Consider the following 15,743-nt stretch of genomic DNA (forward strand, 5'->3'; position numbering starts at 1 on the left):
GAAACAATGTGATTATGGTCCTGAAATATATTTGAGATACAGCTTTTGGAAATGGGTGGGGTGGTGTTTTGATTTGTTACAATAAAATCCATATATATATATATATATATATATATATATATATATATATATATATATATATATATATATATATGATGAAATGCTGTTTTTGTCCATTGTCAACAGTGTTGTGTTAATGTCTGTTCCTTATTCACAAGGAACATAAGAAAATAAAATTATTGAATAAACAATTATGCAGACTTGCTTTTTACCCTCAAGAACTTTTTATTATTTCATTCAACTTATTCTAATTTTTTTACAACTTAAAAGATGCAAATAAAGTGTATTTAAAAGTTTTGAAACATTTGAATTTCTTTAGAAAAAAAGGGATAAAAAAGCTACTGAATGTGGCAGGATGGCCCATTAGCCCCTCTTTCCTCGGTGGCTTGCCTTAGGCTAGGAGTTGAGCTGGCATAAAAGGGCCACCCCTCGGCCAATCCAGTGTTCCTCTGGCCTGTCGGAAGGCAAAATCATTGAAATCACAAAATTGGTAGAGTGGCCCGTAGTGGACAAAGTTCCTCGTCTTTCGCTTGTCTTGTACACCGGAGCCAAATAACTGGGCCTGTTGGGAATGTCTGACCTTCGGCAAGGCTTGAGCCACATCTGTAGCAAGTAGAAGGAGACAATTAAGATGCAAGCGGATTACAATGTTCTTCCCTTTATCTGGGTGAGGGCGGATTATCTTTGTGAATCTCTGAACCAAATCAGGCCAATCAGCATAGTGGCACAATCAAATGCAATTACAGCAGAAAGTGGGATATGTAGTCACATACGTTACTTGAGTTAAAGGTAAAGGTTCCCCCGCACATGCGTGCTAGTCGTTTCCGACTCTAGGGGCCGGTGCTCATCTCCGTTTCAAAGCCGAAGAGGCAGCGCTTGTCCGAGGACGTCTCCGTGGTCATGTGGCCGGCATGACTAGACGCCAAAGGCGCACGGAACGCTGTTACCTTCCCACCGGAGTGGTCCCTATTTTTCTACTTGCATTTTTACGTGCTTTCGAACTGCTAGGTTGGCAGAAGCTGGGACAAGTAACAGGCGCTCACTCTGTTACGTGGCACTCGGGATTCGACCCGCCAAACTGCCGACCTGATCGACAAGCTCAGCGTCCTAACCCACTGAGCCACCGCGTCCCAAAAGTTACTTGAGTTACTCATACACAAAACTAATGTGCATGTTTAAATCCCCATCAAGGAACTATCGCATCCATGCTTGCTTCAACCCAGGTCAATGGATACAGAATAGCTGTCAATGCCGCAAGCATTGACAAGCTCTACAGATCACTAGTGGGTAAAATCGTATTTAGCAGGAAATACTAACCACTGGCATATTATCGTAAAGTATTTTGGGGTAAGATTCCCCCAATTTCTTCGTCTTCCTGTTCCAACGAGCTCCATCTAAGAATAATCCATGAATGTAGACTCCTGTTTTTTATTAGAAAAAGAAAAAGGACATGTTGCCGTAAAATGATGTGTGGAATTTTATTGTGTATGTGAACTTTACATTGGATTATGAATTTTTGATAATTCCCATTAGGGAAGCCCATACCTATAAATGGATTCTATACAGCTTGCATAGACAAGTCTAAAACAATGACTATTTCTGCATACAGAAATAAACAGATAGGATATAGGTTGCAGCTTTGCCCTGGATTAGTTTCTAGGCCCATTGAAAAGTATGACGTGTTATTTCCTACTCAAGCAGGGTTTTCTGTGTTGAAAATGTGGCCATAACAAATAATTAGGCCACAATCTACCCTCTTAATCTTTGTGATAATCTCAAGGAATTTACTATGACCAATTTTCCTGATGTGAATTTTTAATTCAATTAAACTAGTAACGGAATATAAAGAAAATGTTATGCAGAGGATCAAGTGGACAAAGGGTAAGGAGGGGGCTATGATGCACCTCTCTGCTTAGCATACGGACGTTCAAATAGCTTCAGCCTAACTTCCTAATGATTTTGAAAAGCTTAAATTCAATTTCCTCAATTTTCCACCCTGAGCGTCTTGGATGAATAGACGAGTACAAAGGGGCTCATTAAAATAAAATTTCTCCAAATTATAGGACTGTTAATCTGACTAGATTCACCATCTTCCGGGCCATGTTTGTATTCCTTGTCTTCCAGAACTTCATAATCAAATCCCAGCAGATCAATTGGGATGGTGTATTTCCGGGCAAAATTCTGTTGGGCACCAGTTAAGAAGGCTTGTGTGAAGAAAAATCCAGAAAGCCAGAACATTGGGGGAGTTCCATTTTCAAACCATGTCTGCAATGACAGGACAAGGAGGAAATTCAGGTTTAATATTAACAAATGAATTCTCTAGGTTGTATCAGGATGTATCAATGGAATGCAACCTGCTCACTGGTTTCCCACCACTGCACTCTTTAGAAATGGGCAAGCCTTACTAAATGTGCCACGAATGGCAAAGGAAAATCAGATTTTTGCAAATTCTGGGGGCAGATTGCCTCAAGTTTGTGCAAAGCTCTTTTAGGATGACAATGGATCCCACGGTGTGCCAGATCTTGGACTCGGTTAACCCCAATCAATGTAACCAGGGACTGTAATTACCATACAATATTAGAATGCCACATTTCCTACCTCAAGTCTAAATGGTAGCACAACAAGAAAACCCTAAGCAGCTAAAGATGGTGATAAAAGATGATAAAATTGTCTTGTAACCCCCTTCAAAATTTGCTAAATACCCTCAGCATGTTTAAGAGAGTTACATTTCCTGTGCTGCTTTTTGTCAAGGATGGCAAACCATGTTTCCTTTCCCTATGAATTCAGTCCTAAATCTTATGCCAATATGCTGCTCACCAAATTGTTACCATGGCATAATGGTAAGATGAATCTCCAGCACTTAAAAATTTATGTACTTCACTTTGAACTGACTTCTGAAGTGCAGGCATTCAGTAATGGGAAAAGTCAGTATGCTATTGTCAGTGGCACAACTTGAATAAGCAGCCTTTGTACTAAGTTATATAACCTGTGCCCTAATACTCAAATCATTGTAAACAACATGCACCCAGAATCTGAAATAATGCTTTGGATATTAATTATACCTACTTCAGGCAGCATGGTGTTTAAGGCCCTACATGGCAGGGGTCCGGAGTACCTTAGGGAACACCTGCTGCCGGCGTCAACTTCCCTCCGCCCTGTGCGTTCCCACAGAGAGGGCCTCCTCAGAGTGCCACTGGTCAGAGAATGTAGATTGGTGGCCCCCAGGGGGAGGTCTTTCTCTGTGGGCGCCCCGGAGCTATGGAACCAGTTACCGGTTGAGCTCCGGACGGCGCCCGATCTTCGCTCCTTTCGTCACGATCTGAAAACATACCTGTTCGAACAAGCCGGCCTGGGGATTGGTGGGGGTTTTACTATCATTTTATTGGGGTTTTATTAATGTATTTATTGTTTTTTATGGGCATGTATTTAATTACTTTTTAATTTTTGTACCTTTGTGTTTTATTCTTGCCCTGTACACTGCCCTGAGTCCTTCGGGAGAAGGGCGGTATAGAAATATTAATAAATAAATAAATAAATAAATGTGACTTGTAGCATTTAAAGCTATATGCACATACAAAGAAATGGTACAGCTTTTCTTATTAAACATGCTAGGATGATGAATGTAGTTACATATATCTAAAGTGCACCCGGAATCAAAAAAATTTAAGTGAAAAGCTCACCTGTAGGACCTTCAATCTGGCAAGAAAATCATTTACATAGCTACCAAGAGGTTTGAGGCTTGGATAAGACTTACTCATCCACATGCCTGGAATTTTTCCTTTCAAAATACTATTTACTACTTCTTCCAGATCTGCAGACATCACCACTAGACCCTGTTTGAGATACAGGGGAGAAAAAGACATATAAGTGGATTTTTCCCTCTCCATATCATAGCTTTACCAAATTTTGTCTCTAGGGAGTAGCTGAGCTTAGTAATTTAGTCTCTGTGCAGTGGTAACTCAAAATCTGTCATGTTACCATACAAGCTTGTACTCTTGAGCAGGGGTCCCCAATCCCTGGATTGTGGCCCTTTCTGAACCGGGCCAAGCGAGTGGCTGGCCAGCACACACGTGTGCAGCTCAACAGCTCATAAAGATTGGGGACTGCTGCTCTTGAATTGAGCTGATATGTGATTGCAGCATATACAGTGAGCCCCTGGTCGGTTTACATGCCTGTGCTTACTGTTAGGATTGATAACATTTCATATTTTTGCTACACAGTTCAGTTGTGGAAGGGCAGATATACAATGAGCAAACATGACAAGATGGGTGCATTATCTTTGAAATTTAAAGATTTTATTTCACTAGCACTATTTGAGCTATACAATATGTTGCCCAATATTGGAATCAGGCAGCATACAAATTTAATCAAATGTTATTACTGTCAATAATTGCATTAGGTATGTTCTATCGGAGATCATGAAAAGATGAATTTATTAGTTGGTCCTTCCCATACAGTGCCCAAATAATCTTCACGGCAGCCACGTAAGATGTGTATTCTGTACTGTATTGGACTGTGTGCTTGGACACACAGGTACTGTACTGTACTGTACTTGTGTCCAATCACACTTGGCCAATAAAGAATTCTATTCTATTCTATTCTATTCTATTCTATTCTATTCTATTCTATTCTATTCTATTCTATTCTATTCTATTCTATTCTATTCTATTCCATTAGGGGGAAAGGGTTAAAATGGAAAGACCATGTTAGGTTTCTAGCAGAGGAAAGAGTTGAAAAGAGAATTTCCTAGTTCATTGCTCAGTTTGGGTCACTATGACATTTGAGCATATTTTTTTGGACAATCTTTCCAGCTGCATAACAGGCCACTAGCTTAGGTTGATGTCTTCAAAATATGTTTCCACTGGTTTTCATCCTCTGCTTCATCCCCACTGCTAGATTTATGAAACAGCAGTGATGCATAATGCCGAGCATGTTAGAAGAACTGTACCTCCCAAGCATTGGTGAAAGGCAGAGCTCAGGGATTATTTCAACTCTTCAGACTAAAAGGACTATTGGGCAAATCCTCAAAGACTCCAGTGAAACTAATGGGAACTGGCAGCTACTCTTTCCAGCCTATTCAAACTAAATACGTTTTCTTGTCAGCTCATCTTACCTTGATTGCTTTCTGAATGTTGATGCATGAATCTCGTATAGTTTGCAATAATTTGTTAAATCGGCCCATCTCTTGGACCAGCACAGTGTTCATGCTCTGGGTGTAGGTTGTTGGGTATCTCCTCATTGCTATTTCAATGTTAAAGTCAGAGGGAAGTTTACTTTGGATGTCACTTGCCACCTCGCGAACAATTTCATCAGAGGACTTGGCGCCAGCACCTGTTGCACGAGACTGTTTACAAAACCAAGAGAAAGAGAGTGGTGAAATTCTGCAAAGCCCACCTGATACTTCAGCTCAGCAGGAGGAACTTTTACTGGGGACTTAAACTTGGACAGAAAGTGGCCTGTTGATGTCATTTAATTCACATGCAAAAATTGTTGTTTCTTACATTAGAAAGTCTGGGCTTGGAGCCATTTGTGCTTTTTGAGGCATCTTGGACCACAGAAGATTAAATATAGCTGGCTACTACTATTATCGGTGATGGCGAACCTTTTAGAGACCGAGTGCCCAAACTGCAACCCAAAACCCACTTAGGTATCGTTGGGTGCCTGGTGGGCGTGGCCCATTGGGTGGGTGTGGCCAATTGGGTGGGCATGGCCAATTGGGTAGGCGTGGCTGCGGTGGTAACGGCAGCTGGGTGGGACTAAAAAGTTCAATCAATCAATTCTAACTTTGCGAGATCTTTTTTTTCCCCGCGAGAAGTTGATTGATTCATTGAACCTTTTTTTTTTGCACGCGGTGGCAGAGGCCTAAAGCGAAAAAGGTTTTATAAAACCCAGCTGAAGGCCTAGGACTGGGGCGATGGTGCATGTGCCCACAGAGATAGCTCTGTGTGCCACCTGTGGTTATAAAGTAGTGTCTCAAGGGCAGCAAAGTAAGCTTGGTCATCCTCAGAAGCGCAATCTACTTGAAACAGCTCTCATATTAGGGCAGTATTGAAATCAGCAGGAATAAAGTGTTAACCTGCTCCCAGCCCATTGCTTCCAATCTGACCAACTATGAAGTAGCCAGCTGAATGATCCTAAGTATGGACCAAACAATTTTAAGATGGTGTGGCTTTTAGGGTGCACCTAAAGGTAAGCAATCTGGAGAGCTTTAAGAATACTCAAATCTGCATTTACCACATAAATTTCTAATTGCATTGAGACCCAGGCCTTTCTCACGTATAGTCTAGACTCTAGATGGGTGGACCTGTTCCTCTTGCTTCACAGTCAAGCCCTTGCGCAATGTCAAAACCTTGGACCATTAAGCATCCTGTGTGGAAGGACACTGCGTGGCTTGAAGATTTATGTGTGCCTCCCTGTTGTTGTTGTTACTTAGTTCCCAATTTGCCTGTGTTTCCCTATGGAATGGAAATATTTTCATCCTTGGGGAGAATGAAATTGTACAGTAGATCTCCTTGTAATAATGTTATGTTTGAGAAATAGAAGTAAAAATAGAACTAAAAATAGCAAAGCATTAGAGGCTTGTAGACCAGGATTACTTCCTAAAATACTGCAGACATCTTTGTACACACCCATTATTGCCAGTGGAATTTCCAGAAGAATACCCATACTGGAATTTATTGAAGATACTTTTACAGCACTCAGGCAATTCAGCACTCCTTTTGAATTCTCCTCAATTTATCTTTCTGCATGCAATTTAGAAGCTAAAACCTAATTGCAGTATTTCATAGTCTAATATGCCAGATAATTCAGAAAGGTTACAGGGCCACCACAGGGAAGAAAAAGCTGATTTTCTGCACTTCAAATACTATCCCCCAAAGTGAATAAAACCATTGGTTGTAGTGGTGGTAGGTAGGTTCTTAGTTTTTGAACTGAAAATGAACACACCTGTGTGAGAAGAATATTATCAAACAGCAACTGTGTTTCAGCTTGATCCTTGGTGATATCGGCATTGGAGTTCATCCCAAAGATCTCTGGGGCAGGATTCAGAGGAAGAGTCTTCGTGTATTCAATGTAACTTTGATACTGAAAATGATTAAGAACAGTGATCTATTAGTAAATTGATCCTGAATTGCAGGGAGCTATAAGTCTGCCTAAAGCCAGTGTGTTGTGACAACTAGAAATCAACAGATGTAAATTTTAGTCCCATCTTAAAGCATGAAAGCCCACTGGGTGACTTGGACCAGTCTCTCTCTCTCCCTCTCTCACTAAGGTGGCATAAAATATTTTTTAAAAAATCTAATCAAATGAACAGATTCCCAGTCTGATTTCATTGACCATCAATGTCTTGCTATGAAAAAAGATTACAGATTCACTGAAGACTTGACCCCCTCAGAAGAACCAGATAATATTGAAGTTAAAAAAAGGTAAAGGTGTCCCTGTGGATTTTACTCGGCTAGTCGTTGTCTACTACAAGGGACGGTGCTCATCTCCGCTTCAAGGCCATTGAGCCAAACCACTCCATAGACATTTCCGCTGTCATATGGCCAGCATGATGTTACAGCACACTGTTACCTTCCCACCAAAGTGGTACTTATTTATCTACTCACTTCTGCATGCTTTCGAACTGCTAGATTGACAGGAGCTGGAGCGAGGACAGGAGCTCACCCCATCCTGTGGCACTTGGGTCTTGAACCTGGGCTACCAGCTTTCCAGCCAATAAGCCCAGTGTCTTAACCATGAGCCACCATGCCTCCCTCCCCCTATTGAAGGTAAGTGAAGCTTTTATCTTAGGCAAATGTGGCTCTTAAGTGGGCATCTGGATGCACCCTAGACCAGAGGTCCCCAACCTTTTGGGCACCAGGGACCAGTTCCATGAAGAGAGTTTTTCCGTGGACTGGAGGGGGCATGGTTTCATGTACTGCCTGCATCCTGCAAATCAGGCTTGTTTGCACGGCCCGGTTTCTGGCATGCCACAGCCTAGTGCTGATCCACAGATCGGGAGTTGGGGACCCATGCTCTAGACCAGACATGTTAAACACAAGGCCCGGGGGTCAGATCCGGCCTGCGAAGTGGTTTCATGTGGCCCCCAAAGCTATCCTGGAAACTGAGGGAACGGTCCCCGCTGCCTTGGCCCTGGCCCAGAGACCCTCCTTCTGCCAGAGACCCCCAGATCTGTCCCACTCCTGCCCAGGCCCCCATAGGCACCCTTGATTCCAATGATGTAGAGCTGGCCACGCCCACCCAGTAGACCATACGCACTCCAGCTGCGCCCACCCAGTAGGCCACGCCCACCCTGACCATACCCACCCGGCCCCCTGAGGGCAACCGCAATGCTGATGCGGCCCTCATTGAAATTGAGTTTGACACTCCTGCTCTAGACCATTACATGCCCTTTGGGATTACAGTCAGGAGCTAGGTCACAAAAGGTAAGTGGAGCAGTGAAGAAGAAGTGTGACACACCCAAAAATCATTCCTCCTCCAATGTTATGCCTTCCTGAAGCTGAATAATGGGAGACACTAGAATTTATTGTCACTTTAACATAGAGATATCGGTCAACCTGGATGGCTTTAAAAGGGGATTAGGTCAATTTGTGGAGAAGCCTCTCACAGGTTGGGAGTTCTGATGGCTATATATTCCCTCCGTTGAAGGCAATTTTGCTTTTACTACTAGAGAGGTCTGAGCAGGCACAGGAAGAGAGACTCTTTTACAGCTCTTTTTTACAGCTGCCTCTGTCTGAGCCACCACTGCTTTCCTTCTGGGTTGTTGTTGTTTTTTTCCTAGCAAGAGGGGATTTGGCATTCTCTGATGGATGGGAATTAGATCTTCTCTGTGAAGTGACATATAGCATTCCCCAGCTGCTCAATATCACCTGATATCTACTTATGAAGCCCAACGGGAACATTGAATCTTGGACACGCTGAAGAACGCAGCGATAGCACAAAGAGGTTTTTAAAGTACAGGTTGATGGCTACACCTGAGCCATCTCATTTGACCCCAGAAAATGACCAACCGCCCCCCCCCCGCCCCCCAAACATTATTTTGCTGTGCAGGAAAGGCCATCTGTGTTGATACATCTTATTCATTAAGTGTGCCAGAAAAAAAGAAATAAAGAGTTCCTCTGATATTTGTTAAGCCATTTGTAGACGCTGATCTTTTAGCATCAGCCATTCTCCTTCCATTCAATGGGATTTGGTCATAAAAACTTCCTATCATTATGTTTGGTGAGAAAAAAACTTCCTGTTGTATCATTATGGTCCAACACTGCTCTAACACTGGAAGTTTTTAAGAAGAGACTGGACAGCCGTTTGTCTGAAATGGTATAGGGTTTTCTGCCTGAGCAGGGGGGTGGACTAGATGACCTCCAAGGTCCCTTCCAACTTTATTATTATTGATCATCGCACAAGTCAGCCAGCTGTTCAGACTGGATTTGGCATTTTTGTCTCCCTATCGAGTCCTTACTAAGGACCTGGGATAGGCAGATGTGGATGTTTGATGGTATTACAGATATCGTCACAGGATGGAAGCAGTTTCTAGTAAGGCCGCCTTTTGCAATTGACTGATGGCGAATTTGTCAATGCCAATGGTGTTCAAGTGGTGCCCCAGTTGTTTTGGGATTGCACTCAAGGCATCTATTATTATTGGTACTACCTTGCTTGCCTTTGCCACAGTCTTTCTATTTCTATTTGTAGGTCTTTGTATATTGTTATCTTCTCCACTTCTTTCTCATCTATTCTGCTGTCTCCAGGCACTGCCACATCCATTATCCAGACTTTTTTGTCTTTCTTATCAACAATTGTTAACTCCGGGGTGTTATGTTGCAGGTGCTTGTCTGTTTGAATTCTGAAGTCCCAGAGCAGTTTAACATTATTATTATTATTATTATTATTATTATTATTATTATTATTATTATTATTATTATTATATTATTATTATTATATTCAGGTGCTTACGTCTCCTTCAGGAGGAGCATAATAATTGCCACTGGTATCAAATTTGTAGTTGGGATCCATCACAATAATCGGATTATAGAATTTGTTTAGAATGGTGCGCAATGTGCGCCGATCCCAGTCATCGGTAACTCTGCCTCCATAATTACATTCGCCCGTCATGTAGCGGAGAGCATCAAATGGCAAGTCCTGAAAACAAAGAAACAAAAAAGTCACAATGTTTCCAAATCAAATCTTTATTATAGTCAAAGACAAGCATAAGAAGAGCAGGGCTATGTCGATTAAAAAGCACAGGAAACACATCAGGATCTGAAAATTATTATTATGAAAGGCTAAGAAATATAAAATAAAAAGTAGATATAGAAAAAAACAGAAATTTAAAAGGAATCTAAAAGGAGAGGGAGCAGCATTAGCTGAGTGGAGGGGTGTTTTGGAAACAGGATGTAGTAATACTCAGAAAAGACAGTGGACTCTGCTGAAAATATATACTTTTAACAAAATTAGGTTGGTCTTTAGCATCCATTTCCAACCCCCTAAATTAAACATCCTTGCCTTATGGCTCCCCAAGATCCTGAAAATAAACCATAACCGCCTCCAACAGCATCAGAGAGAAATCCCCCATTTCCCTAGCGAAGAAAGTTTATTTATTTAGTTATTTTTGAACGAACATATAAACAAGCAGTTAACTGCAGATAAACAAGCAGTTAACTGCAGACGGCTCGTTCAGCAATGGAGAGAACAAAGCTGACGTTATTTTGGAATTGTTCAGTACCTCATACTGATTGATGAACATATTCAGCTGCTGCACGCTGATCCGCAGGTCAGTTTCATTGAACTCGTAGGGAATATTCCAACCCAACGGCCCAAATTTCCGTCTCTCTTGGACCAGGGCATGAAAGAAACAGAGGCCGTACAGGAGCTTCTTGAATTCAGCCTTTGGAAAAGGAGAAAAAGGAAAGGCTTATCCAGGCCGTTCTTCTGCCTACTGATTCTCAGTTGTGCTACTGTGGTTAATTCAGTGATTACTTTCTTTCGTATTATGCTACCTGCTTCCCCCCCCCCCACAAGGAGTTCCCGGCAGTTAACATCAACCTTCTTTCTAGATCCATTCTCTAGCACGGAGGCAATTTGGAATTGCTTAACTTCAACTGGAGAGCTACATCATGTGCTCCAAGGCAATCTTTGAAGCTCAAGCTAAACAGACCCGTATTTCTAATTTACAGGTGCCCCCGGCAGCCCTGGAACACCCTCTAAACACAACTGCTGACCACGGGGAGCATGGAACAAGCCCCAATGTAAGCTAAGTGTTCCCTTAAAAATATTAAGTTTAAGAAATCTAAATAATTAAAACATTCGATTCTTCAGCTGCAAACTTAGGAGAAACCAAACCAGAAAAAAAATGTCTGATTTTGTCCATTTGCAACATCACCCGATCCAAAGGCTATGCGTGACCCCAGAAGTTGTCCATGGTTGTCTTATATGGGCAGTGGGAAAGGGAGGAATAGCAAGTGATGCCCTTTGGTTCATTGTGCCGTTGTTTATCCCTTCGTGGCATGTCTGGCATCCTGCCCCACCTCACCTTTATTTTAAGCAAGCTTCTTTTAATCCAAACAATTCAATGCAAGCATCCGCCTTCTAGCATTATCTTTATTCCTAAAGCAGAGGAAGTACAGTTGCAAGAAAAAGTATGTGAACCCTTTGGGATTACGCGGAGTTTTGCATGAATTGGCCATAAAATGCGCTCTAAACGTCATGTAAGTCACAACAATAGAAAAACACAGTCTGCTTAAAATAATACTACGCAAACATTAGCTGTTGTCATGTTTTAATTGAACATAAGATGGAAACATTCACGTAATAACGTAATCCACGTAATCCCAAAGGGTTCACATACTTTTTCTTGCAACTGTATATTCCGCTCTATTCTACATGAATCAGCACCACCTCCTTCTGGCCTGTACAATATTGTGTCCAATAGATAACCATTTCAAAAGTATACAGCATGTGGGCTCTATATTTTAGAAAAGCTTCACAGAAAGCAAAACAGAAGGACAATCGGGAGGATCAGACAAATAGAAAGGTTGTGGTGTGACCAAACACACCATATGGGAATTGGATTACCTGTTAGAAAAAAAGTACGGAATGTAAATATTATAGCATTTTTTTAAAAAATACCTGCAGGATTGCCACACAAAAGTTAAGGCCTGTTCTCTATCTTTATTCCTAAAGCCCTGTGAACCGCCCTGAGTCCCTTTGGGAGAAGGGCGGTATAAAAATCTCAATAAATTAAATTAAATTAAATTAATTAAATCTAGCATCCCAGCGTGTAAGAGTGATTTTTTTTAAAAAAAAGGGGGGATTGAGATTGGCAGAATTTAGCCAAAGTGCAGAACAAACTTCCTAACTGGAATAAAAGTTGGACAATGGAGCTAATGATCTAGAAGCGTGGTTGTCGGCTCGGTTCAAGCAGAAGCTAGAAAGCCATACAGCAGGGAAGCTTTATCCTGGATTCCCTCCCAAAGCAGGAGCTCGAACTGGATGGTTCTTCCAAATATTTAATTTCCTGAATGCCATTGGGGCAGAGGTCTGCTTAGGGCTTTGTTGGAAGTCTCCCATTTGTCCACAGGAAAGATAAATGTACTCTGATAAATGCGGGGCTAGGAAAGGTAATGGGGACTTATCAACGGATGGTTTGTGAACGCCATAACCATCATGTTACCGATTAGCACACAGGAACGTCTCCGTGACAGCTGTTCTACGTGGCTCTACATGACATGTTCTCAAAAGCCAATGTGTCCACTAGCTCCAAATTCCCTGTTAAGAGTGGTATTTCTTGCAAGCAGAGCTGATCTCATGCCCAACTTTTGTGTCTATGTGTGTGTGTGTGCGCGCGCGCTCGCACATGTGCCTTGCATCCTCTCCAGATGCTTTCCTCCCAATCAGGCAACTGCAGATGGGGCCAACTCGAAAACTAAGCTGAATTTAAAACACAGTGTTAACTTAATTAAATGATACTGATCTGCCCAAGTACTGAACTCCTGCTGCTATGTTAGAAAGCTGGCGCGATGGTCACCCAAAGCTACTGAAGGGTGCATGAAGAACCTCGGAACCAGGGCTTTTTTTTTTCATAGAACGCTCAGAACGGAGTTCCGGCACCTTTTTTGGGATGGAACCTTGTAGGGTAGGCAAGGCGGGTTGTATGACGTGTGTGAGTTCCGGCACCTTTTTCTTTTACAAAAAAAGCACTGCTCGGAACTATGGGTCAAAGTGTATGGGAGGAATAAAGGGGGACCAGCTAGTTTGCAGTGGGAACGATCTACGCTGAACATGAAGAAAATAAAAGAAAAATCAAGCTGCTCCCTTTTGTAAGGGGTTTTGGGAATCAGATGGGAGATAGAACTCTACTGGAGTTTGAAAACTGTGGTTTTTCTTTTCCCATTTATAAACTTTCTATGAAAAGGTCGGAAAGTCTCCTGTGACCTTCTTTCAAGAAAACTGAGCCTTGGGTAAGCAAAAGCAGCCCAGAAATTTACTCAATTATGAAGTGAGCTGCTTTTTTAGCAACTAAATGCTTATGAGTGATGTATTTAAAACCGGCGTCCTAAATGCTCGCTCTTGCTTCTTTTGTTTCTTTCAGTATGTTTGCATTTTTAAAAACTTTTTTAAAAGTTTCAGAGTTTGTTTTTTTAATTGCCAGGCAGGCAGATCAACATAATCATCTCGGTTTAAGCACAACAATCTCCTCTTCTTAATTACGACACCGATCATGGAAATTATCTTGGGTCAAGCGCCTTCGCTCTCTGAAACCTAATTACGAAAACAGCAGGTGGCTCCTCACTCGAAGCTGTTACCCTAAAGAAGGTAGTGATGAGTGCCATCCATCAACTCATACAGCCGTTTTCGTCCTCCCAGTTCTATGAAACTAGCATTTTAATGCTTTCGATTAAAGAAGGTTGGATTCTCAGCAGGGCAATACTCAGCTCATCTTCGGCTGCAAAAATTTCTCCCTTGCTTTGCAGATTTGCGTCGGGAAACTGCTTCCTCCTGACTTCTTTAACAATGGGCACACAGTATTATTAATGGCATACCACCGACGCTGGATGGAAGAGGAATAAAGCTTGGCGGTAAAATAAAAATACAATTTTAATAAAGCCTGCTATTGACTGCATCCCAGGAGGCAGCCATAAAGGCACGTTTCTGTGCGTGGAAGGGCTATTTCATTTGGTAGGTCTTAAAATCAGCAAAAACACAATCTCCCAGCCGTAAGAGTCTGCTTGAGCTGGTTTTACAAGAAGGAAAAAAATAAGACTAATCATGGAATACTAACAGGCTTTTTGCAGCTGTTAAAAAACTCCACATCTGAGATGGGGTCCATCAGATATGACCTGATCACGTTTGCCCGTAGGCCTTTAGGAGCCTCGTTGGTCATCTTCACTCCATTCTGGAGCACAGAAACAGGGAAGTTGGGAGATGGGTAGCTTGTGAGCCACATACGGAAATCTGGATGTGTTGTATCTGGATTCAGTTCCTAATGGAGGAAAAGAAAAAATCTCAGTAAGGACAAGAGATCATAAGGCTGATGTTATAAATCAAGTGTTTCTTCTGAAGGCCAACACACATTCAAATATATTTACGTCCAATGACTGTTTTTATAAATGGGAACAGGAAACTTGTGATGTGTATTCATCTTTAGTCAGAAATCTTGTATTGTTGAGGTTGTTAACTTGATGCTGGCCAGATTTTTTAATTTATTCCTATAATTCTAGGCCATGTTGTTTGGCATTTACTACAAGGATAGTTGTAGTTCAATAAATGCAGAAAACGCCAGATAACTGCTTCCCTTTATTGGAAGTACTGCTCCTCCATATTTGTTCTTTACTTTCAAGCACAGCTATTATGCCATATGTTATGTGGGCAAATGTGCGAGATCTATTTTATCTTTTAGTAGCATCCATCAATCAATGTCTGATACAATGGCTATATACTCCAATTTAAAAACTAATTCTCACCATTGTAATCTAAGAGAGATTTCTGTGTGCCTCTATAATTGAACTTCTGGGACAGCCAGTGCCAATTTAGGCCTATCTAATTTAACCCACCCCCCCAAAATCCATCTTCACAAAACTATTGAAATTTGATTTAAAAGCCAATATATCAAGTTTAAAAAAAATCAGATGATACAGTCTAATTCAATATTAGAAATAAATGCACCCTGCAGGCCAAACCTAAGCACACATGCTGAAAGTTGAATTCAATGAAAGCTACTACTCACATTTGGAGCCCCAAGGTATGGTACTTTCTCAATAATACATTTTATGAAGAGTTTATTCAAGATAAGTATTCAAGGATTAAGTTAATTCTGAAACTCTCAAACAAGTAAAAATTACTATTTATGTCTTGGGGGGGGGTTGCTGATTGCTCCAACCATTTCACCCTGCTCATGTAATAATACACCCTCAAAAATTCAATAGTTATGGAAATGGAAATGGCAATGATGAGGCTTAAATAGAAGAAATATTAGCTAACTTGATGGGTTGGCAATAGCGTTACCACTTCCTTTGCTGAGACACTGTACAGAACTAGCTGATTTCAGTCAGAAGAGCAAGCTGGCTAGTATAACTTCCTTCAGCCTTCCCCTCCTAAATACAGGAGCATCTGATCATTAACATTTCCCCTTGCAGAAGCCCAAGTGGGCAAACCAGAAGGGGAACAAGCCATGCGGGGGGGGGGGGGAA

The 15,743-nt window shown here is 41.6% G+C and overlaps 1 protein-coding gene across 1 annotated transcript in view; it reads right to left on the reverse strand.

The window, feature by feature from the left end:
* Positions 1 to 281: 281 nt before the first annotated feature.
* Positions 282 to 15,743, reverse strand: part of DNAH7 (dynein axonemal heavy chain 7) — a gene marked incomplete at its 5' end in the record, with an annotated part of 161,860 nt that continues 146,398 nt past the window's right edge. Inside the window, 9 exons of the mRNA XM_083349744.1 lie at positions 282 to 663; positions 1,378 to 1,481; positions 2,148 to 2,325; positions 3,741 to 3,893; positions 5,174 to 5,404; positions 7,006 to 7,143; positions 10,012 to 10,197; positions 10,781 to 10,942; positions 14,336 to 14,536. Of these exons, the coding sequence (XP_083205870.1) occupies positions 457 to 663; positions 1,378 to 1,481; positions 2,148 to 2,325; positions 3,741 to 3,893; positions 5,174 to 5,404; positions 7,006 to 7,143; positions 10,012 to 10,197; positions 10,781 to 10,942; positions 14,336 to 14,536 (1,560 nt within the window). The 3' untranslated portion in view covers positions 282 to 456. The remainder of the gene's footprint in view (positions 664 to 1,377; positions 1,482 to 2,147; positions 2,326 to 3,740; positions 3,894 to 5,173; positions 5,405 to 7,005; positions 7,144 to 10,011; positions 10,198 to 10,780; positions 10,943 to 14,335; positions 14,537 to 15,743) is intronic.

The sequence above is a fragment of the Vipera ursinii genome (assembly GCF_947247035.1).
Source record: "Vipera ursinii genome assembly, chromosome: 1".
NCBI lineage: Eukaryota > Metazoa > Chordata > Lepidosauria > Squamata > Viperidae > Vipera > Vipera ursinii.